General features: G+C 42.6%; 1 protein-coding gene across 2 annotated transcripts in view; it reads left to right on the top strand.

Moving 5' to 3' along the window:
• BNC2 (basonuclin zinc finger protein 2) overlaps window positions 1-26,003 on the top strand; it is an 843,848-nt gene that overhangs the window by 239,013 nt on the left and 578,832 nt on the right. For both annotated transcript variants that reach the window (XM_063914188.1, XM_063914186.1), the window contains exon 2: window positions 2,147-2,353. In XM_063914188.1, coding sequence (XP_063770258.1) covers window positions 2,147-2,353 — 207 coding nt within the window. The remainder of the gene's footprint in view (window positions 1-2,146; window positions 2,354-26,003) is intronic.

Raw genomic sequence — 26,003 nt, forward strand, 5'->3', positions numbered from 1 at the left:
GGGGGTTCGGATTCCGAGGAACCGAACCCGCTCATCACTAACTGCAATCAGCCTGCATTTTCAGATACTATGCTGCTTCCACGGAGGCCAAGTTCAGGTGTAGACACTGTGCAACTGTTATTGCTTGGCTCCTGCCCACAGGGGTACAGAAAGTGGGAATCTTAGGGCTTGCACATTCTGGCACAGGTATCTGCGTGTGGGAAGACTGAAACTAACATTTGCATATTATCTCAGACGCGACTCCACAGACAAACATAAGTGTGGGTGCAGTAGCATCCACCTCTTTATCAGGTCCACAGGTTGGTTTTGTTTCTGTCAATAGCATCAGATGAAACACAAGGGAGAGGGGTGGATTGCATGTGGAGAGGTCTGATGACATCTGTCATGTGTCATCAGACTTCATGAGACCTCCACACATGACCTTTATGTGTGGAGGTCTTGTGACATGTGTCATGTGTCATCAGATCTCCACATATGACCTTTATGGTCATGTGTGAAGTTCTAATGGTATGCAAAGGTGGTCTAATGGCATATTAGAGTAAATTAATATAGATTGATTTAACGGGGGGTCCCCAAACTGGTATCTGGTGATCACAAGTGTGGAATTCCCTCTTTCAAATATGAGTTGCTCAATGTGTGCAGATGTCACTACATAGTGCCCTCCCACCCATATAGCGAGGGGTAATATTTTCTGATGCCCCCATCTTTGTAAGTAAAATTATGGGTTATATATAGTACCTCCCCCTATTTTCTAGCATATGCAGTATATATCTAAATATTTATAAATGCTGTCAACTCTCCCCATTGGTCATCAAGATCAGTTGGGATAAAGGTTCACCTTGCTATGTGGACAATAAGTGGAACTCGTCATCTGCAGTTTTAATCTATATACAGATGACGAGTCCCATTCATTCTAATACACTGAAGGACTTAAATTGCTTTTGTTCCATTTTGCAGCTTAATTTTATAGAGAACATTTCATTAATGCAACAGCAAAAAAGTGCATTTAATGCAGTCTCTGTGCCTTTCTGCCTCTCTACCTAATGAAATGTACCATAGCATAAACTGTGAATAATGGCCCTCATTCCGAGTTGATCGGTCGCAAGGCGAATTTAGCAGAGTTACACACGCTAAGCCTACGCCTACTGGGAGTGTATCTTAGCTTCTTAAAATTGCGACCGATGTATTCGCAATATTGCGATTACACACTACTTTGCAGTTTCTGAGTAACTTCAACCTTACTCTGCCTGTGCGATCAGTTCAGTGCTTGTCGTTCCTGGTTTGACGTCACAAACACACCCAGCGTTCGCTCAGACACTCCCCCGTTTCTCCAGCCACTCCTGCGTTTTTTCCGGAAACGGTAGCGTTTTCATCCACACGCCCATAAAACGCTGTGTTTCCGCCCAGTAACACCCATTTCCTGTCAATCACATTACGATCGCGGGAGCGATGAAAAAGCCGTGAGTAAAAATACTATCTTCATTGTTAAATTACTTGGCGCAGTCGCAGTGCGAATATTGCGCATGCGTACTAAGCGGATTTTCATTGCGATGCGATGAAAAATACCGAGCGAACGACTCGGAATGAGGGCCAATACGTAGTTGTGTAAATATGCTTTTATTTACCATGCTAATACTATACCATATGTGGAAGTTTTTCTTTTATCCTAAACAAATAGTTCTCATGGTACAATATGGCAAAATGAGTAAAATACATTACATATGAAGATTTAACCTAAAGTAAAACCATGCTGCACTGCAGGTGGGGCAGATGTAACATGTGCAGAGAGAGTTAGATATGGGTGGGTTATATTGTTTCTGTGCAGGGTAAATACTGGCTACTTTATTTTTACACTGCAATTTAGATTTCAGTTTGAACACACCCCACCCAAATCTAACTCTCTCTGCACATGTTATATCTGCCCTACCTGCAGTGCAGCATGGTTTTGCCCAATTGCTTACTTTTTTGGTTTGCTAACAAACCCAAATAAGGCCCATTGTATGAGACATATGGATCTGTTTATTAGAAACAGAAAAGATCATTATCCAGCAAAAACAATCTAGCTGAGCTATACATTACAAGAATCCCATGATGTCTTTAAAACAGTTGTTTTGTAATATAATAGGATATTGCTTCTTTTCCACAGGATTACAATGGGGAGTGTAGCCCAACAATGAACCGCAACATTATAAGTAGTGGCGAACAATCCAGCTCTCACAACAGTCCTGGTTTATCAACTCCAGTTCCTTCCTGGGATTTAAAATGGCCATCTAATAAAATGAGTGAAGACGTTGCCGCTTCATACTGGTCTGGGGCCTGGCAGGCAGAGCAGAAGGGACAAGCTGGAAAATCTGTAAGTATGTCAATGAGTCCTAGAACAGATAAAACGTATATGTGCTTGGGTCAGTTTCATTCATATATCTTAGGTCCTCTTCAGTAACCAGAAAAGCTAGTATTAGGAATAAACAGTAAGTGCAGTAGATGATAACCTACAGTATGCAAACACATAGGGGACTACAGAAATAATTTTCCTAAAATGTTTGTGTTTCCACACTTTCCTTCTACCCTCCAGAACATTTTTACACCACCTCTATAGCTGGTAAAGAGATATTTTTTAAATAGTTCAAATTTCTTTTACTAGAGGATGTAGCTTCATTGAAACAATGAAAGAATTAAGGAAAGCCTGTTATGCACTGTGCATTATGATGCAGTTTTGTGATAGGGAGATCACGCCAGGGTAGAATCCTACCTTCAGACGGCCCATTCTTGCTTGTTGGGAGTCTTGGGACTCATTGTCGCAGGATATGAGTTTCCTATTTATTGAGAAGCAAAGCAGAGACAGGCACAATTTACACTATCCCATTCATCCCTCTCACTTCAAACCACGTCTCCAGTTCTTATTAAAAAATATAGCATTTTTTTTTTACTAACACTTTCGCCATCAAGAAGAGCAGCAATAGTACATGTCATCTGCATCTTTACAGTTATGGAATGCACAGCATTTTATTTAAGGCAGTTGCACAGTAGTTACCACTCCATTCCTTTATAAGTAACCAAATATGTCTTTAGTCTTCATAGGTGGACATTTTTTGTATTTGAATTTATTACACTGCATGTATCAAAAAGAATCACGCAGGAACAAAGGATACTTGAAACACTCCTTAATGCGGTTATTTTGTTTGGAGATTGGGTGTGGTATGTTAGTAAACAGTTCTCATGTCAACATGCATAATGTCGACATAAGAAAGTTAGCATGCAGCATGTCATTGTGCTTAAGCACGATGTCAAGACTGATGACATGTCAACATGATAGAATGTCGACCTAAAGTCCATGGTGGCCCAGCGGTCACTAACCTGGTCTTGTTGGCAGCGGCTTCACCAATGCTGTCTTCCAGGTCTGGGTGGTCATGTGACCAGCAGTTCCGGAGCAGATGTATGACTGAATGGTATTCTGGTTAATTTTTTACCCCTAACCCTTCCTCTAGTGCCTAACCATAGTCTTCCCTTACTGCCTGTCCCTAACTCTCCTGGTAGAGCCTAACCCTAACTGTTGGCATTCTGAGAATGTCGACATTTCGGATGTCATCATTCTGAGGCTCTCGGCATGGGACATGTTTGACCATGTCGACATTCTACTGTCAACATTGTGGTTTCGGCATTATGAATGTCAGCATAGTAACTTTGATCAATGTGACTGAATCCCTGGATAGTAAGAGGTCTTTTTAATAATATATGGTGATAAAGATGATCTTCTGTTACCACTTATTGCAGAGATAGTAATCGATTATAATCGCAATACTGGCTGGCTTAGTTAACAGGACTGGTCCAATTTGCATATGTGACCTGGCTTTGCACATTGCATATGTGAACTAGTAAAGTTAATTAAAAAAAAAGGTGTATTTTAAATTATTTTGCTAAAAAAGTGTAATCATTTTTTTTTTATAATGAAGAGTAGTGGTTCTCTGTGGTCATGAGAAGTCAGTAGCGATAGGAAAACAACCAGCAGTACTTTAACCATCACTGTCCTTGTGAGATACTGTAGGTCCCTTAGCTTTAGGGAAGTCATTGTTGGAGGCAGATTTAGAGTTTATCTCCATTTAATAAATATACCAGAAGTTTTTAAACACAGTCCTCAAAGCACCCTAATGGTCCAGTTGTTAAGTATATCCATGGTTTATCACATATGGTTAAATCAAATTGACTGGTTTACTAAATAAGTCACCTGTGGCCAAGCATGGATATACTTAAAGCCTGGACCATTGGGGTGCCTTGAGGACCGCATTTGAGGCATACTTGCCTACCTGACCCTCTCCATGAGGGAGAAAATGCTTTGTTCCTGGACTTTCCTGGTAATGTATGATTGCCGTCACCTGTGGTGAGCTAGTTAATTGATAAGAAAGGTGTTTCACCACAGGTGTTGGCAACCATACATTCCAGGAACAGAGCATTTTCTTCCTCATGGAGAGGGTCAGGTAGGCAAGTATGATTTGAGGCCTCTAAAATATAATATACATAATTAAACTTCTTCCTTTTAATGCACTTGAATATGATTATTTTCCTGAGTGTTCTCTGCTGCATCATTGAACACAGATATCAGGTAGGACTAAACTTTTACAGTAGCATACCTCCCAACATGACCCTCTCCAGGAGGGACAGAATGCTCTGCTCCTGGACCTCCCTCTTATTTATGATTGCCATCACCTGTGCTGAAACACCTTTCTTATCCATTAACCTGTTCAACACAGGTGTCGGCAGTCATACATTAAGAGGAAAGTCCAGGAGCAGAGCATTTGTGTCCCTCCTGGAGGGGGTCATGTTGGAAGGTATGTAGAACCAGGTGTCTCAAAGGAGTTGACAGGTCATATTGCAAAGGCTTCACTGGGGTTTAGCTTAAAAAAGTGTTCTTTTTCGTTTAGCAATGATCCATGAAAGAGTTATATGAAGTGTTTAATTATCCAGTGATGAATAATGATTTGTCTAGCTAAAAGTTTTGTTTTAGATTATTTAAATCAGTGGTTCTCAAACACGGTCCTCAGGACCCACACAGCTCACGTTTTCCTGGTCACCTACCAGATGCACAGGTGTACTCATTACTCACTTGTACATATTAAAAGATCCACAGGTGCAGCTGATTATTTCAGTTGCAATTCTGTGAGGAGATCTGGAAAACATGAACTGTTTGGGGTCCCGAGGACTGAGTTTGAGAACCTGTGACTTAAATTTTATACCATACAAATGTCCTTTCTTGAAATTATGATGAAAGTTCAATGAATGCTTTACAGTATGTTACTTTTCTCTCTAGTCTCTCTAAAAAGTTAAACGTGTTATGAAAGGGTTATAGGAAGTTATGGAAGTAAGCAGTAACACATATGTCTTTGAAGATTAAAATCTGTGTCTTTGAAATGTATATTTATATTATTGATGACAGTAACGTTCTTCAAAGATGTTTTGATAAATGGGAAACTGCATCCATGACAACTGTCTCGACCAATCACGTGTTCTGTAGATGAATGTTGGGCATGAGGCGCCTGTTAGGGCAAAATTTGAGCATCCTTGAGCCAGTGCAGAACAGCAAGCTGATTTATAATGCATGCATAAAGAACTCCAGCACTGACAAAGTTAAGGGAATGTTTTATACAGCTGCCAGGTCTAACACTGCTTGCTTAAGGAATTCATTGTGTTTGACCAGAAGGTTATGTTTTCCATTAATTGCAACAGTTTCCAAATACTTTGACTTTCTCAATATGTCATACACACTCATGTTCAAAGGGGGCGGAAACCATCAAAATCCTCATTACCTCTTTGATGCAGAGTGACTAGGTAGCCAGCTACAAAATCCTGGATGCTGTAGGAAGTGTAATTTCTTTTTGTGGGACTCATTAAGTAAACCATTACAGTCCTCCAATACATTAGGATATAAATTTAATAAAAGTTACATAGCTTCTGTCTTTCTAGTGCCAATTCTGCTTTCAGTGAAGTCCCAAACAGTATATGAATTCAACACTACCTACGTACAGGGCCAGATTAACAATGGGGCGGATGGAGCTACAGCTCCAGGCCACAAATAAAAATAGGACCATCACCATGATAGCATGATGATGATTAACTGCCCAGCTGGTGACATAGTTGCCATAAATTATAAAAATGTTAATTATATTTCTAATTTTACATATTTTGGGAGACATTGGGGCTTATAGTGTAAGGAATATATATGCCCATATGTCACTAGCCACATCCACACAACATTAGCCACGCCTCCTCAACTTCTCACAATAGGCCCTTGATAATTTTCAGCCCCAGGCCCATGTGGACCTTAATCCAGCCCTGCCTACGTACTCCTCAAAATGTTCATATTGTACTTATTTATCCTACTCCAGAGAAAGTTCCAAGAAAAAGATTCTAATGAAAGCAGGACAACTGCCACTCCATATTGTTGTAGTGCTCAAGTCAGCCCAGGGATCTTATTAATGTGCCGTTTGAGAATAAGTGAAAAGGTGGCTAAATCCCCCCAAATAAATGTTCATAATTTGACTGAATTAGTCTCAAAACTATCTGTTGGTTAGTGACTCGGTGTAAAACTTGTGTCTTCCTGTGTAGCAGTGCTTGAACCATATAGAAGCTTTAATTAACAGCAACTGTACAGCAAAATAACACAGATTCAAAAACAACAAAAACAGCAACATGGAGTCCTTACTCACAGTGCCACCAAGACAAAATGCAGGCTTGTGAGAGACAATGGAGCACGACCAAATTCTGTGAGGCATGATCACACGCCTTCAGGGGGGAAAAAAAACAATGAAAAAGCTAGAAGCCAGCTCCTGTGCAGTCAGTGCAACCCCCCCCCCCCCCCCCTTCTCAGTACCAATGTTTACTCAGCCTTGTCACATATCATTTTAGCTTTGGTGGCTTAAAAACACTAAAGTAAGTAACCCCCCACCCTTCCCTCCACAACCAGTCATACTGCTGCAACAGGATCTTCTCTGCTTCCAGCTCAGTGTTCATTTATATTTGTGTTTGAAGGTTTTAGGAAGGATGGTGGTGGTGGTGGTAGTGTGGGAAGGGGGGTGTTGCGCTGCCACTGGTTGTGACTTTGTTGGGCTTGCTGCTCTTTTTTCGCATGTGGGCTTAGATTTGGAGTGGCCTCACAGAGCATCTGGGCTCTGAGACTCTGGAGTGATTGGCACTGCAGGATGAATGGTACAGGTAGGGCATTGAAGAGGGGATGGTGACCACGGAATCAAAGGTATGTGGAGAGCCAGCTGCTCTCTGTACTAGTACCATAAACTATGGAGGACCACACTGCACACAACGGTTCTATATGCACTCGCATTGTTCCTATACAAGGTTGTTCACCTCAACACTACTCTAACACACATAAACACACATAAAACACTCTACTGACACACACCAGACCCCCTGTCTTCCCCCGATATTCACACAGTGAGAAAGTGAGGGCCCAGTACATATTTAATTGCACCCCATTTACACACAGAAATAGGGAAAGGACCCCAGTGCAGGTATAATCCTCCTCCCAAAGATACTCACACATGGGTCCTGATTCTAAATTGGATGCAGTTGGACTTAGTGGATAGTTACATTTTTTTTCTGTGTACCATCACAGGCATCCCACCATTGGAGATGTGTGCAAACCATCATTAGAGGAATCACAGCAACTTCTTGTATGTGATAGGTTTTGTCCAATAGAAAATCAGCAGGAAGTGGTAGTCGATTTTAGTCTATTTTAGGTAAATTTTTTACCAATATGCAGCCAATTTTTGTTTGCAGTCAATTTTGTAAGGAATGGACAAAAAACTGACCGACTTTAGACCTATCTCTAGCTCTCTAACCTTAAATGTGGTGTCCTTATGTCAGTGCCATACACCCCCCCCCCAAAAAAAAAAAAAAAAAAACAACAACAACCCACCAGGGGGTATATTTACTAAAAGTCAATTTTGATTTTCGATTTTAATCGATTTCAGACTGTTTAAAATTCATGTTGAACTTCCAGAGCTAAAACACACATTTACTTACAGATGATTTTTTTAATACAGGTACACCACCGATTTTCCGGCAACCGATGATCCGGAACCTCTTTTAATCCGGACAATTTTGCTTTGTCCGGATTAAAGGGGGTTAGGGATGTCTTTTAATCCGGAACATTTTCTGTGCATGGGCGTAACATGCAATACTCGCAAGTGTCAGTGGGTACAGCTTCCGCTGACACTTCAGGTGACACAGCAAGCATCGGTGGGGCTGTTATGGCATCCAAGGTCAAAGCAAGTACCGCACATGGGCGGAACACACAGCGCGCACAAGTGTCAGTGAGTACAGCTTCTGAGGGCACTGCAGGTGACACAGCAAGCATCGGCTGTTTAACTTACTGTTAATGTTTGTTCAAAAAGTACCCAATCCCTGTTTTGCTTATAAACAGTTTTGCATACACTACTGTGTTTATTCATTCATTAATATTATACTGTAGCATATATTTTACTATTTATTGCTTTAGAAATGTTCTGAAGGTGCAAAATTAGTAAAAAAAAGTTTCCACCGTTAATCCGGCAAAATTGATAATCCGGCACGGCAGTGGAACCAGGGATGCCGGAAAATCGGTGGTGTACCCTGTATTAGGTTTTAAATGTTAGTAAATGTGTGTTTTAGCCCTGCAATCAATAAAAATCGCTCAAAGTCGAACAGCTTTAAATATACCCCCTGGAACGGAACCTCCTCCTCTCCCATGTCCCAGTACCTCCTCCACTCTCCTGTCCTGGGGCTGGCTAAAATGGCGCCTTTTCCATGCCCTCAAAAATTACCCCTTCCATCAGTACAAAATGCTCTGCACCTGGACTTCCCTCTTAATTTATGATTGCTGTCACCTGTGTTAAACTAAAGTAGTTCATTGATGTGAAAGGTGTTCCAACACAGGTGATGACAATCATAAATTAAGAGAGAAATCCATGAGCAGAGCATTTTGTACTTGATGGAAAGGGTCATGTTGGAGGGTCTGCTTTTCCCAACACATGAGCTCTCTTATCCCCCCTTATGTGATTACATACATCCTCTCCTCTCCTCTTATCTAGTTCTCCTGTTGACTCCCACCTACATCACCAGGGTGCGGGGTTTAAACCTGGCAGCACCAGGTTCTACAGTTCTGAACTGCATGGGGTTAGAAAGTCTTGCATAGTCAGGGCAGTAGTAGCAGCATGCCAGTGGTTTGCTAATGCCATACAGTATATATATATATATATATATATATATATATATATACATACATATACTGAACTGTGTCTATTCCGAGCCACTGCCTTGTACACTACAGGATATACACTTAGTGGACACATAACCATGCCTTGTAAATGATTGTTCTTTTAAAAAAAGTCAGAGTTCAGCTGACATCCCGCACGTCCGGCGAACTCGGACACCATTACATGATCCTGCCCCTGGTGTTGTCAGCAGGAGTCACTGGGAGGGCTGTGCAGGAGCGGGGTGTAGCCCTCAGCATTCAGCCAGTTTAGCCAAGAAAACAAAAGGGTGGATTTAAGAGTGGAGAGCAAATGCTGAGTACTAATGCAGCTCACACCGCAATTGGCCAGTAACAAATGGGACCAGATGCTATTGGTTTCCCCGTGCAGGAAGTAGATGCTATTCTGTGAAGGGAGGGGCATGAGAGACGTAGGACGTCGCGTTGCCACAAGCCACAATCGGCAACAGACTAGTATACAGTATAGGAATAAAGTGAAGCCCATATATACCAATGAGCACCATGGGGGTAATTCCAAGTTGATCGCAGCAGGAAATTTTTTAGCAGTTTGGCAAAACCATGTGCACTGCAGGGGAGGCAGATATAACATGTGCAGAGAGAGATAGATTTTGGTGTGGTGAGTTCAATCTGCAATCTAAATTGCAGTGTAAAAATAAAGCAGCCAGTATTTACCCTGCACAGAAACAATATAACCCACCCAAATCTAACTCTCTCTGCAAATGTTATATCTGCCCCCCTGCAGTGCACATGGTTTTGCCCAACTGCTAAAAAATATCTTGCTGCGATCAACTTGGAATTACCCCCCATGTGAGAAGCCCCAGTCTGTACAAGGGGAGGAAAGCTGGCCACGGTAGCAGAGCGTGCAATAAAATAGACACTGCTTCAGAGTGAGAGAGGGACCCTGTAACAAGAGAGAGACACCTGCAGAGGACAGGAGAGTGCTGCCCTGGTGTCATGGTGGAAGGTCAGTGGGGGGAGGGGGGGCAACTTGTGAGGATAGAAGGAAAGAGACACTAATGTTTATGGAGGTGAGTGAAACCATGTAATGTGATGAAGGAATTGTGCTTGATATGTAGGATCCTTCCGACGCAATGGCCGTATGTACATGCATGGTCTTATCACAGTGCAGTAGCATCAACAATCACTTCAATTTTAAATTGCAGGGTTTTAAAAATATAAATCCCTGTGATCCTCAATTTTTTAATGCCGCAATAAGTGGCAGTAATAAATTATAATTATTACCATGACCAAGTTTAGATAATTAATAATTATGCCACAAATAAATATTTATGCAGTTTGCATGAAAATGGTTCCTGATCAGTATTTAAGTATGGTATCTACGAATCAGCACAGCCAGATTATTGGTGAGGCAGACAGGGCAGTCATCTAGGAGCACACATTGGGGGCCCCCACACTCCGACAAACACTGACCCCGGTAAAGCCCCCCTACACCATTCCTGGCCGGCAGTACAGAAGGATTTTGTCTTTGAGACAGAGACAGCTGTGTCTCCATCTCTACAGTAAGCCCTGTCCACTCGTAGATATAATCCCACAATTTGCAAGTGTATGGGGAAGGGGGGGGCCTTATGTCGTGAAGTGCCCGTCCTTATCAGTGACCTGATGCTGCTGTTGCAGTAGCCTTACAGGTTGTGTTTCTTCTGCTTTATTCCTACCTCTCCCTCTCTCTCTCCTCTTTACTGACACCCTCTCTCTTTCTCTTCCACTTTGTCCCCCTCCCCCTCTGTCTTCCTGACTCTCTACCTTTCTCTCTTGCTCTCCTCTCTCTATCCCCCTGACTGACACCCTCTCTCTCTCTCCCGCTTGGTCTCCTTCCCCCTCTCTCTCTCCCCACTCTGTCTTCCAGACTCTCTCTCTTACTCCTCTCTCTCTCCCTCCCTTCCTGACATCCTCTTTCTCTTTCCCTCTCTCTCTTGTTCCCCACTCTCACTCTGTCTCTCCCTCACCGACTCTCTCCTGCTCACTCCCCCTCCCTCTCTCTCTTTGTCTTCCTGACTCTTTTCTCTCTCTCTCTCGCTCCCCCCTCTCTATCTCTGTCTCTCTCTCTGACACCTTCTTTATCTCTTGCCCTCTCCCCCTCACTCTCTCTCTCTACTTGACACCCTCTCTTTCTCTCATTCCTCCTCTTTCCCTGACATACTCTCTCTCGCGCGGGCTCCGACACCCTCTCTTGCTGACCCTCCTCTCTCTCGTCCCCCCCCCCTCTGTCTCCTTCACTCCCTCTCTCTCTCTTTTTCTCTCCCTTACACCCTCTTTGTCTCTCACTCCCCTCATTCTCTCTTCTACTCTGCTAAGGGGCATAGTTGTAATAGCGGCAAGGAGCAGAGTCAATGTTATTAGTGGGGGTACCCACACCTTTGCTGCCCGGGGCCCCCACTTGCCTTAATACGGCCCTGCTGATCAGGAACCATTTTCTTTTGTGTCTAAAAGGAGTGAGTACCCGCGCTGGCTAAGCAAATTAATAGTAATAATAATAGGGATGGTTTGCTCTATGTATAAAATAACAATTTATTGACAAATCACATATGAAAAAATTTAAAATAAAAAGGAATTCCTGTTATCACAAGGTGGCAATAAAACTTGATAATGTCTTATCTGGATAAGATTTAATGAATTTCACATTCTCCTGTATTCAAGATTTCCATTCCTGAAGGCTAGGGCAACCTCCCCTTGTGCATTCACTGTGTTTAGGTAGATAATTACCAGATCCCCACGTTGTAAGGCATCAGCATAGGAATGAGTCCATTTGTAGCTGTAGGGGTGGATCAGACCAGTTTGTTGAATAGGTCCAGTGATGGGAGAGAAGTCTGAAGTATGCCGAAGAATGAAGAGGCTTTGCGGGCCAGTTAGGAGAGTGAGGTCCAAAGGTATGGAGTAAGCTCAACGCGTTTCACTGGTATAATCCAGCTTCCTCAGGAGCATATGAGGAAGCTGGAAATCTTGAATACAGGAGAATGTGAAATTCATTAAATCTTATCCAGATAAGACATTATCAAGTTTTATTGCCACCTTGTGATAACAGGAATTCCTTTTTATTTTACATTTTTTCATATGTGATTTGTCAATAAATTGTTATTTTATACATAGAGCAAACCATCCCTATTATTATTACTATTAATTTGCTTAGCCAGCGCGGGTACTCACTCCTTTTTTACTACTTGGTTTCTGAGGAATTGACCTTCTTCCTACCTGCTGCTGTTGGTTGCGCACCTGCATATTTATTTATTGTTCTTTTGTGTCTACATGCTTTTATAAATAAAGTTGCTTCCACAAGACTTGCTGACTACATAAACACATTAACAATCAGGTGTACATGTGTATCTAATAATGTGGCCACTGAGTATATATATATATATATATATATTCACACCAATAATGTTTGTGCTTGTTGAACATGTCATTCCAAAATCCTGGGCATTAATATGGAGTTTAATGTGCCAGATTAATAACAGCAATGCACTGTAGAAAATACACCATAGTCCTGTGCAGTATAAGGTAACATATGTAAAATGTATAATTCAACTGTGCCATCTAGAACTTGACCCCTACAGGAGGAGAAGGGACCCCAGACAGTAGGGCCTACTGGGGGCTTCCCCTGTACCCCTGTGATGCCAGTCCAACCCTGCGCTTGGCCACAAGGATATTAATGAGGTCTGGGAGACAAAGACTGGCTAGCAGCCAGTATTTCAGTTGATCCCACAGGTGTTTGATGGGTTTGAGGTGAGGGTCCTCTGCAAACAGGTCAAGTTCTTCCTTGCCAAATTCAGTAAACCAGGACCTTGTTTTGTACATGGGAAAATTGACATGCTGAAAGAGGAAAAGGCCTTCCCCAAACTGTTGCCACAAAGACAGAAGAACAAACATGCTGTAGCATTAAGATTTTTATTCACTGGGTTTAGAGACCTTGAAAAACCGCCACAGACCGTTATCCTTCCTCTACCAAACTTTTATAGTTGGTAGTACACACTCAGGCAGAAAGCCTCAAGCATGATTTGTCACTCCAGATAATGAATATACAGTGTTCGGAGTACAATGGCTGTGTGCAGTACACCACTCCAACTGACATTTGGCTTTACACATTGCGATCTGTGGCTTGTGTGTGGGCGCTCCCCCATGGAAATCCAATCTATGAAGTTCCTGACAAATAGTTCTTGTTGCTTCCAGGTGGGCATTGAAACTTGGTAGTTGCAATGTGTGATGATGAAGAAGGGCAATGCCTAAAAGTGTGATCTTTCTGGCCAGCATACAATGGTGCTGATTCTAATTCGGACGCAGATGATGGTGCATCTTTTGCTGCAGTTGAGTCTGAGTCTTTATGCTAATGCTTCTACAAAGCCTTTCCCTGGTGTACTTCTATGCATCCAAATGTACGCGGATTGGGAAGCCCACTATCAGCCTGAAATACCGCTTGGTGCATCTTTAGATGACATGTCCATGACAAGCATGCGACACTCCCATAAAACACAGTATCTCCTGTTTTATGTATGTAGACGGGCCTTTACTCCCACTGGCTGTGTTTCCTCGGTAGCCACAAATATAAGTTTAGTGTCCCACTCTATACTTAGCTATGAAATCCCTCTGTTTTCCATAATAAATGGGTTGTAGACCGCAGGAAAGAAAATCATGTTATTTTTTTTCTTTTGAAGTGATCCACAGCCTCTCTCTTCCATTGCTGGTCTTGTACTTTGGTTTCTCCATGGCTCTAGACAAACCAACCAACCACTACTTCCAGCACATAGCAATGTGTTTGCTCTGAGCTATAGTGCCCGTGCATATGTCACCTACTAGGCCCGTGATGAACTGATATACCGCGCTTGATCATTTGACTCCACTGAATTGAACCATTAAGTTGGTCTGTCCTTTTGTTAAATACGGGTTAAATAGTGGGGTCTGAATGAAGCTGTCCTTGTAATATGGAATGGATGGTACTGTATTTATAAACGCTGCCAAGCTTGGATGAGTCCATAGATTATTTAGTAATGTAATCTTAAAGGTCTGAGACTGCTATGTATTGATCCTGCATAGCTGTGCACCAAACAGTATATATACCACTTCCAAACCGCATACAAATATCCCATAGGGGCTTACAAAGTCATTTTCTGGAACTGGTAGGAAAAGCAGTCAGCGAGAAAGAGTCGGAACTTGGTCCCTTGTTACAATTAGTGGTTGCTGAGGGGTCTTGCTTGCCAAAGCTATGACCAATATAGTTTATATGTATTGCTGTTATTTTTAATTGCTTTTAACATTTTCCTAAACCTACAGTATGTGCAAAACTACGCCTTTTATAATCAGGTTCCAGAGTTACATTTTATAGAATAGATTTTCATGAACTGTAGTGCAAATGTATGTCTGAATGTAGGCAACTAAGGTATTAAATAGGGGAAGCACTGTAAATAGGGGGGAAAAATGACAATAAATGTTATCTTACAGGTATCCATGTCTGCAGCATTTGCAGATGGCATTCAAGCAGCCAGCAATTTGTTTGACCAGTTGGGAGCAAACCATTGTGGTCTAACAATATGGCTGCTCCACACACTTAAATGTTATAGATTTATTTCTGCAGACTTAAAAAAGTGCAAGAACATGCATATAACTGACTTTGTGAATTATGTACAGTGGCTGATCAACTACTAGACTGGCCAGGCTGTATCCTGTGGCTCAGGCTGTTACGGGTACCAACATCTTCCTCAAACCATTTATCCTGTCCTGGCACAGCAATTGAGCTAATTACAGTAGTTACATGCTTATGCTCCCTGCTGCACCTGGACTTCTAATGACACCACAGCCCCTGCTGTGAAGTATGCAGGGTACTGGGAGTAGTAACTAAGACTGTACAGCTCACATGAGAGCACATAGGGGATGAAGGCAGTTTGATTCTGCTTGTAAATCACTTTCCGTAGCAACCAGTGCCGGATTACCAAATAGGGAAAATAGGCACCGGTCTATGGGACCCGTGACAACAGATCAAAATAATATTGATTTGATCTTGAAAGAAAATTACAATCTAGCTTTCTTAAATTGTTTCCAAAAGATTTTAAAAATAAATCAACTCAAAGAAACGATAAGTCTATAGAGAAAATACTGTATTAAAGTAACATACTCATTAAAAACTAAAAAGTACATAAACCATAAACATCAGATTCACTTTACAGTTTTGAGATTGTAGACTGATTGGTAAAATGAAAAACGTATTAGGATTGCGAGGGGGCCCCCGAGATTTCGTCTGCCTAGGGGCCTCCATTGGGTTTAACCCGACACTGGTAACAACATGTAAGAACTGATTGTTTAGAAAACTGTGTGAGGAGTTGTGTTCATGTTTGTTGTAATTTAACTTATACTTAAACAATTCAGGAACTCTGTTTAATAATTGTAAGGGTTGTGTGGGGAGGGAGAGGAGCATGGGGAGATTCTATAATGTTGGCTGTCACACAAAGCAGGGAGTAGACAATATAATGTGGGGTATTTGACATAGCAGATGGAGGAGCATGAGGAAGGGTGTTGGAAATTATGTATGTGCAGATATTGATATTGAAGAGTTATATAGGCACACACCAGTGTATGACTCAAACTATGAACAGCCTAGTTACTTAACCAGTGGTGGTGCTTTATTGATAGATGGCACGTGCAGCGGTACTCACTGTTACATGTACACTGGTGATGGAGCAGAGCTTGAGCTGAGTGGGGTTTCATACAGCTCACCAGCTGGTAATTGTGTGATAAGGGTGTGGTCCCTGCTGCCATGCAAGTGCAGTCCCACTGCTTACCTCGCGCCGCTCTCTCCCCTTCAGGTCACGGAAACCTCAACGGACCTGGAATCTTCACTTGGACCCGGACAAGGCGATCCCCTTCGAAAAATGGAAGGCGGCCCAACTGAGAAGGAAAGGAAACCAGTGAAGGAGAATCAACTCTCTTTCCACAAGAAAAGAGGATACTCCAGGTGTGGCATAAAGCCTCAGAACCCAACTGTCACTATGCAGCATTCACATGCTGAAGTGTAGCTGGACCTTGCACGGCCGAGCAAGGTCCACTGAACCGGCACTCAGGGGACAGACGGGCACAGGGACAGACAGACACAGAGGATGCTCACCGTTGCCAAACTTGAACTCGGTGCTACACAAGCTGTACACAAACTTTAAACTTTAAACAAACACTTTGCCCTGCACGGAAACAACAATCACAACAGTACAAGATTAATCAACGTCCTGTCCCTTTAAATCCCTATCTCCTAAAGCTGTTGGGGCTACGTGTGTGGAACTGGAACGCTCCTCCAAACAGGGGAAAAATCTTACAGTACTTTGACAGGGGTCTCAGGCCCTGCTGGCCTGCCTAGCTGACGGCATACACCAGTGATCTGGGTCTACTACTTGCAGGCACGGGCTCTCTGCCCCCTACCATGGGCAGTGGGAGTGACCTGGGCCTAATGCCCAGATCACTCTTATTCACCTGGTGGGCTCTATTTGTACTGGACATAGTGCCCCCTAATTAACCACAGGCCAGAGACCTGACTTCGCTCATGTTCCTAGTGCCGGTCTAACCTTGGCATACCTCCAAACTGTCCCGATTTCAGCGGAACAGTCCTGCTATTCGGACTCTGTCCCGCTGTCCCTCGGGTCGCAGTGTTCCGTGGGCTGGGGCAGTTGGGGGAGGCTTTGATCACCCGCTGCTCTGCAAAACACGGCATCTATTCAATGCAGGGACAGGAGCAGGGGGTCCGTGCTCCACCACGCCCCTCCCACATTAAGCCATGCCCCCTTTTCGGGCCGCGCGAATGTCCCGACCTTGAGCATTGGAAAGTTGGGAGGTATGAGTTGGGTGACTCTGGGCCAAATACCCAGAGTCACCTTATATACCTAAGGGGCCGCACTTTAACTAGGGCCTAATGCCCTCTAATGTGGGCACAGGCCAAATGCTTGAATTAACCCCAGAGGCCTGGTGCTCGCCTACGGCGCCACAAGTCACAGGCCTGGCTGTGACCCCGGTCCTAATGCCCGTTCCCTGATGGTCTAGGTAGGGTGGGTGGGGTGACAGGTGCCCTCACGAGGGCCTACCTGTCTCGTGGGAGAGGCACCAGGGGGGAGCTTCGTTAGTTCTTTCCATTTCCACCCCTGGTGGCCTCTCCGGTCCTCAGCTTCCGTCTTCTTCTTCTTTTCATCATCAAGCATCTTCTTTCTTCCTCCCGACGTCTTCTGGCCTCTTCTGCGGCCTCTGCCTCAGCTCTTTGCCACCCTTCTGCGCGGCTACCTTCCTTTTCTCTTTCCCGACAGTGTCTGGCATCACTCGAAGGGGGCGCGGCCGCTTCCTATTGGCTGGCGCTTCCTGGCCCGTGATTGGCTCACAGACGGCGCCAGATTCAAAATCGCACCACCGGCGCTTTCAAATGGCTCCCAAAATGGCAACAAGTTTGAAGCGCCGCTTCCGCGTCGCTGCCTGTTGCCACTGTATGACCGGCGCCGGGAACCAATAGAGGGTCCTGGCTCTGTACACCCACCTCCACTGCTCAACCAGCGCTGAGATAGGACACTTGATCCCATCGCTGTCTGCCACAGTGTCTCGCTGGGAACACAGTTCCCCCTCTATGCCCGCTGCACTCCCGGAGCTGGGAGCGGACATGCTGTCCCAGCGCTGGGGCATATCTCCACAATTGTACAGATATGCTTATCCCCATTGCACATATCACTATTCGTAGGTGCTTCTGGTTTTCTGTTACTAACATGCCCATACTCAGGTGTGACTATTTGCATCCAAAATCCTGTAGTCGCTGCTGCGATGCTCGTGCATGTGTGTATGCATCGTGGCAACAATGAGGAGGGGCACATCTGTATACTGCTAATGGGTAGCAGTGCAGGGATGCTGCAACAGTTTTGGATCCGGTATTTACCAGGTATCTCATAGGAGTTAAGCATTAGACTTCTGTCTTCCACCATGTCATTCTACATAGTGTCTACAGAGTAAAGACAAGATGGCCCATGCATATGCTCTGTATTGATCTTGGTGGCCATCTTGGATGAAGAGTATGAAGCTTCCCTGGAGGATTGGAAGACTGGAGTCTGCAATGTAGCGCACTCTTTTATTTCAACAAAGGGGTCATACAAGTTATGGTGGGGGGAGATGCAAGTATGGTGGGGGGAGATGCAAGTAAACCTAATTATTATTTATTCAATCACCACGTTATACGGGATGTAGTCATGCAACCAGTGGTCGGGATCCTGCCAGTCACTATACCAATGCCGTAATGCCGATCTCTGGCCAGCACGACAGTCAGCATGCCGACTAACAGGGACTATTCCTACTCGTAAGTGTCCACGACATCCATAGAGTGGGAATAGAACCTGTGGCAAGCGCAGTGAGCCACCGAGACCACAAGGGGCTCTGTTGCACTTGCCCCCCTTCCTCCGCAGGCATTCTGGTGGCCGGGATCCCGGGGTATGGTGACCTCCAGGATACCAAGTGCCAGTCTCCCGATACCAACCCCATTATACATGTATATCTGTATACATAAAAACACAACTTGTGTTTGCAGAGTTTTCTCCGTTTAATCTGGTTTTCTCGCTACTGAGAATGATCACATATTCTCTATACAGCACTGTGTAATATGGTAATACAATGGCGCTATATAAATTATTGTTAGATTTTAGGCTCTGCAGTCTTCGTGGTCTATCTTGAGTGACTGACAGGTGCACTTATGGTGCCCTCTACAGTACTGTGAAGCACTGACATGTGTGGGTCTGTGAGTTGGTGAGTTGCGTATACTTGCCTGGCTCCTGACTGTACAATTTTTTTGTATAAAAACCCTATCCTTGCATTTTCATCTTCTCAGGTGCTGTGTCCCTTTTTGTCTTCTTTCCCATCTGCACACCACTGACTCATTGATAAGTCTTGGTGGCAACAAAGTGCTGGTAAGATAAATGAGCATTCTGCAGTTTCTACATGATTTTAGTATCTTACCTTTTTAGGAAGAACCTAATTCAGGAGCTATAATATAAGATATATATCTCCAGCATTAGGCATTGGAATGCTGTAGACAACAGACCCCATCTCAGTGGTCACTACAGTGTGAACAAAGGGCCTAATTTAGACCTTATCGCTGCTGTGTGAAATCGCACGGCGGCCGATTATCGAACGACTGCAGATGCGTACAGATCATAATGCACAGGTGCGAGGCCAAACTGCGAAAGAATCCTGCATCTATTTTGACCGCTAGGTGAACGCATGTTGAATGACAGGAAGCGGACGTTTGTGGGTGGTAACTGGCCATTTCCCGGGAGTGTCAGGAAAAACGCAGGCGTTCCCAAGTGTTTTCAGGGCGGGTGTGTGATATCAGCTCTGGACACGGTCAAGAACGCTTAGGAACGCCTGAAAACAGGCATTTACTACTCACAAACATCCTCTACCTGTCAATACATTGCGAACAGCCATGCGATCAAAATTTTTGTACCATCCTGTCGCTGTTTGGCGATGCGTATGCCCATTGCAGTGCATACACATGTGCAGTAGTTCGATAATCACCCGCTGTGCGAAAACGCACAGCAGTGAGCGGGTTTGAATCGGGCCCATTGCCTGATAGGGATATTCTGATTCCTCTCTGATAGGTTTGATGCTCCTTATGCCTTGGCTTTTGCAAAATTCTACTGCTCTTGCTTGCAGAGTCTGTAGTGGTAGTAGGTTGCTAGCAATAGCTATCACTTTCATGCAAACCTCTTTCCTGAGGCAGGCTGTTATCAGAGCTACTGTTCTAAAAAGTGTTTTAGTTAAATAACTCTGAAAAATAATATGCAGGTATAAGTATTTACTATTCAGGGTCCTACTGCCATATATAATAACTATACTAAAAAGGGTGTAAGAACATACTAGCCCAGTTTAAAGGTATTGGGAATTTACTAACATTCATCCTAATCCAACGCTGGACCAGTTAGGTATTCCCGGCCATGATGGTCCAGGAAGTTTCTATTAAGATGCTACTAAAAAGAGTATTTAACAGACTGCTCTTCTGGAAATCAAAAGCCCTCTCATCTGTTTGAAGAAAGTGTTAAGTTATATTTTAAATTAAAATTAATACTTTGAGGAGCAGAGACTTGTCACCATCAAATGAAATGTTGATAGCGACAGGAACATAGTGGCTTCTCTGTTTTCTTCTCCACTTAGGAAATAGTCCCAACAGCCTAGAAGTAAGCAATTATTGCTAAGTAATTGGATATCAAAAACAATAACCCCATACCATTTATTTCATACTGTAAATAAATAAAAAAATTAAATTGGCCAAGATGTTCACTATTCATGTAATGGTTAGCGTTACTCCCTCACAGTACGGAGGACCCACCGTTACCCTAACTGTATGTAGTTTGTATATTCTCCCCTTGCGATATTTCCCCTGGGTCCTCAGGTTTCCTACCACAATCCAAACATACAGGTTAATTAGCTCCCAAAAGAAAATGAAACCATGGCCCTCATTCCGAGTTATTCGCTCGTCAGTGGTTTCCGCAACGGAGCGATTTGTCGCAAACTGCGCATGCGCAATGTTCGCAGTGCGTCTGCGCCAAGTATATTTGCCAAAAAGTTAGGTATTTTACTCACGGCTTAACGAAGAAATTTCTTCGTTCTGGTGATCAGAATGTGATTGACAGGAAGTGGGTGTTTCTGGGCGGAAACTGGCCGTTTTATGGGTGTGTGCGGAAAAACGCTGCCGTTTCTGGGAAAAACGCGGTAGTGGCTGGAGAAACGGGGGAGTGTCTGGGCGAACGCTGGGTGTGTTTGTGACGTCAACCCAGGAACGAAACTGACTGAACTGATCGCAGTGCCAGAGTAAGTCCCGAGCTACTCAGAAACTGCTAAGAAATTTCTATTCGCAATTATGCAAATCTTTCGTTCGCAATTCTGCAAAGCTAAGATTCACTCCCAGTAGGCGGCGGCTTAGCGTGTGCAAAGCTGCTAAAAGCAGCTAGCGAGCGAACAACTCGGAATGAGGGCCCATGTGTGTAATTGTGTGTATGTACATGTGGTAGGGAATATAGGGGTCTATTTACATAGCCTTGGATGGGGATAAAGTGAACGGAGATAAAGTACCAGCCAATCAGCGCCAAACTGTCATTTTTCAAACCCCGCCTGTAACATGGCAGCTAGCAGCTGATTGGCTGGCACTTTATCTCCGTCCACTTTATCTCCTTCCAAGGCTTAATAAATAGACCCCATAGATTGTAGAAGAGCACTGTGGAATATATGTGCGCTATATAAATAAATGGTAATAAATACATTTGAGGTTCTTTCCATTTAATAAGAATCTGTGGATGAGGTAAATTAGAGAAAATTTCCAAATACCTGGTGATTATATATCCATAGATTATTTAGGTATGTTTCTGGTAACTATAATTGGTTGTCATTTTAATATTTTCTTCTGATTCAGAGCATAGACAACATTGTTTGGTTCTTCAGAGCCTTAGCAGTTATTCTTTGTATGCAAAAAATTGAGGTGCATTTTGAAGTGCTGGCAAATTCAATTTGGCAACTTCATGTAATTTCAGTGCAGTTTAAAATAAATCACAAGATTTTGATCCCCAGTCACACAGATTCTTGTACAGAATAGTGTCATCTGATGATCAGGAGTCTATGTTTAATAGCAGTGACTATACATGCATGTATAGTACATTGTGGATGCATAATCTGATTGAGGCCTGGGTCTGTGCATAATATGAAAAGTCACCTCTTGCCAAAGGCAATTAGAAGACAGCAGAAAACAGTTATTCAGTACCCTCTCTACTCTCTAGTCAATCTGCTCAGCCATTTCCACACTGCTAAAATGCTATTTAATATTACAATGATATTTTTGGGGCAATTAAATTCCATAATCTTATATCACCTTGACTTCACCTCTACTTCACTTTAAAATCACATATTTTCCTGTGCAACCCTAAAAAAATCAAGGTGAAGTTGCAACGAAGCAGAGGATTAGAAGAAAAAAGTGAAATGAAGGTGATATAACATCATTTGAAATGCAACTGTACCATAGAGTGTGAAAAGGATATCTTCAGTGTAGCTATGTCTTCATTTTACAAAGTGTGGTTTTATAATTAACCTATTATATTGAAGTTCAAGATGGAACACTCTCGTAATTGGTGTTGGTTAAAGTAATACATTTGGTTACCCTAACTGGAGCCATGAAGTGATAAATGTCCAGTCCAATGTTAAGTTAATACAATTTTTGATGAGATTAATTTAATTTAATTACATTATCTATCTATCTATCTATCTATCTATCTATCTATCTATCTATCTATCTATCTATCTATCTATCTATCCAGTACTGTGCAAAAGTTTTAGGTAGGTGTTTTTTATCAACAAAATGCAAAGGGAATGAACATAAGATAAATCTAAATCAAATCAATATTTGTTTTGACCATCCTCTGCCTTCAAAACAGCATCAATTCTTCTAGGTACACTTGCACACAGTTTTTCGAATGAAATCGGCAGAGAGGTTGTTCCAAACATCTTGGAGAACTAACCACAGCTCTACTGTGGATGTAGGCTTGCTCAAACCCTTCTGTGTCTTATTGTTATTATTTATTACCAGTTATTTATATAGTGCACACATATCCCGCAGCGCTTTACAGAGAATATTTGGCCATTCACATCAGTCCCTGCCCCAGTGGAGCTTACAATCTATATTCTATGCCACATGTACATGCACACACATTAACGTTAGGGTTAAATTTTGTTGGGATTCCATTAACCTACCAGTATATTTTTGCATTGTGGGAGGAAACCGGAGTACCCGAAGGAAACCCACGCAAGTACGGGGAGAATATACAAACTCCGCACAGTTAGAGTGTCTTCATGTAATCCCAGATAGACTCGATGATGTTGAGATCAGGGCTATGTGCGGGCCATATTATTACTTCCAGGACTCCTTGTTCTTCTGTACGCTGAAGATAGTTCTTAATGACATTGGCTGTATGTTTGGGGTCGTTGTCCTGCTGCAGAATAAATTTGGAGCCAATTAGATGCCTCCCTGATTGTATTGCATGATGGCTAAGTACCTGGCTGTATTTTTCATTATTGAGGACACCATTAATCCTGACCAAATAGCCAACTCCATTTGCTGAAATGTAGCCCCAAATTTGCAAGGAACCTCCACCATGCTTCAATGTTGCCTGCAGACATTAATTATTGTACCGCTCTCCAGCCCTTTGGTGAACAAATTGCCATCTATTACAAGCAAATATAAAAAAAATGTACTCATTAGTCCAGAGCACCTGCTGCCATTTTTTGTGCATAGTCAAGTCACTTGGCTTTGTTTCCACGTCTGATGTATGGCTTTATGGCCGCAATTCTTCCATAAAGACTACTTCTGGCCAGACGTCGACGAACAGTAGATGGGTGTACACTGTACCTGGGTCCCACTGGCTTCTGCCAGTTCTGAACTGATGGCACTGCTGGACATCTTCCGATTTCAAAGGGAAGTAAGCATGATGTGTCTTTCATCTGATGCACTAAGTTTCCTTGGCTGACCACTGCGTTTATGGTCCTCAATGTTGCCCGTTTCTTTGTGCTTTTTCAAAAGAGCTTGAACAGCACATCTTGAAACCGCAGTCTGCTTTGAAATCTTTGCCTGGACGAGACCTTGCTGATGCAGTATAACTACCTTGTGTCTTATTGCTGTGCTCAGGCTTGCCATGATGTATGACCTGTGACATGAAACTGTCTTCCACAACCTCACTTTTGTAGCAGAGTTTGGCTGTTCCTCACCCTGTATTAAGTATCTTACACAGCTGTTTCTGTTCCAGTTAATGACTGTGTTTGAACCTTTATTTGAAAATGATGATCATTTTCACCTGTTTGTATGATTGGTTAATGATACACCTCACTATAATCCTACAAAATCCCTGAATTTGTGCAAGTGTACCTAGAAGAATTGATGCCATCTTGAAGCAGATTTCTCTTCTGTTCATCATTCACTTTGCATATATATATATATATATATATATAGTATGTAAAGACATCCATCCAATATGCATAATCATGAGTGTGTAAATACCAATTTGTACTGTCAATGAAAAAAATCCTATCATGTTAAAAATGTTAAAAAAAATAAAACTAAAAGATAAAGGTAAACAGTAGAAAAGGAATTAATTTGCCTCACTTTAAAGCGGTCTGCGCATTTCGTGGAATTGCTGCTCGTGCTCAGGCCGATATGCCTATTTCTCTATTTCCACCAAGAGCTAATATTACCATGTCTCTCAACTTTTTAGGTGACAAATATGGGACATGAGAATTGGGTACGGTAACTCATCAAGTGTTCAGCACTTCAATGAAAATATATTACCCGATCCCATTCCCCTCCCTTAACGGTAACCTTTGAATACCACCCATATCATGGGAGGTGCGCATGGCAACCTTTCTCCGCTGCTTGTATAATGAGCAGTGAACAGGACACGCTTTCCAGCCTAGTTGGGGTTGAGTGATAGAGCCTTTAAAGTGAGATTGACCTGCCCAAATTCAGGACAGTTAGGAGGTATGCAATACTTTTCTTCCATGTAGTGATTTGATGCATCATGAACCTTTCTTACACTGATTTGATTTGTATCTTTTTTTTTTTTTTTTTAAAGCTGCTTCTTCTGTATAGCATGTAAGCCTTGGTATTTATTTGAAATTTACAAAAAAAGCAATGTCCATTAATTAAAATTAGCTATATTATTACGTTAACTAAAACATAATTAATTGTCTTTTTATGCTATTGGTAAAATAAAACAGCTTTAAAGAACATTTAGCTGGCATTTCTTTCCTCTCAGTATTTAATAAGCATTCATTGCTATACAAAAAACTGTTAGCCTGGGTAAAGTCGCACCTTGAGCACTGATGTAAACTGAGTTTCTTGAACTACATTAAAATTTGCCATACTCCTCCCCTGACGATTGAGAGATTTACATCTGGTAGCGATTCAGTCAGCCGGATGGAAGAGCAGTCCCTTTGGATTGCTGATAAGCGGACACATGACATTTGCAAAGAGCAGTTTGCCCACTGGAGTGCCAGGGCAAACTGCAGCAAAATCCACCCTTCCAATTTCATCAGAAACGGAGGGAATATTGCAAATGACACCACCAAATCAACTGTAAATAGATGATAATTTGATTGACATCTGGAAAGCTGTCACAGATTGAGCAGCCTATAACAGAGCATTTACCCAGTGCAAAGACAGCTTTCTAGTAAATCACTTTTTGTCCAGTGGGGCCCAGCCAGAATATAATTGCTTGTCCTTGCCTTCATTGCAAATTCCCTATTACCGCTACCAGCAGTGTCTCATCATTTAAAGGAGAGTTGTTTTCAAAAAATACACATTTTTGTGTTAACACATTGCGTTCCATCTTGCAAGCAGTCGTTCTTTTTATAGAGAATTATAGATTTAACTTTTGTTTGATTATTACCAGTTATTTATATAGCGCACACATATTCCACTGCGCTTTACAGAGAATATTTGGCCATTCACATCAGTCCCTGCCAGTGACGTGCGGTGGGGTGAGGCAGGTGAGGCAGAGACTTTCCTGTCATACTTACGTTTAAACCAGAGTTTTCACTGACTAAAGTATATGAAAAATACTAATAATTTGTTTGAAATATCTTCTTTACATAATTCTAATAATTTTTATAGCCTAAACTCTGGGGTAAAAAGTCTATCTTTTCCACACATCTCAGATCAAAACTCACCAAATTACCAGGCGTTTATAATGCTGCACCTGTG

This window comes from Pseudophryne corroboree, chromosome 1 (assembly GCF_028390025.1).
Source record: "Pseudophryne corroboree isolate aPseCor3 chromosome 1, aPseCor3.hap2, whole genome shotgun sequence".
NCBI lineage: Eukaryota > Metazoa > Chordata > Amphibia > Anura > Myobatrachidae > Pseudophryne > Pseudophryne corroboree.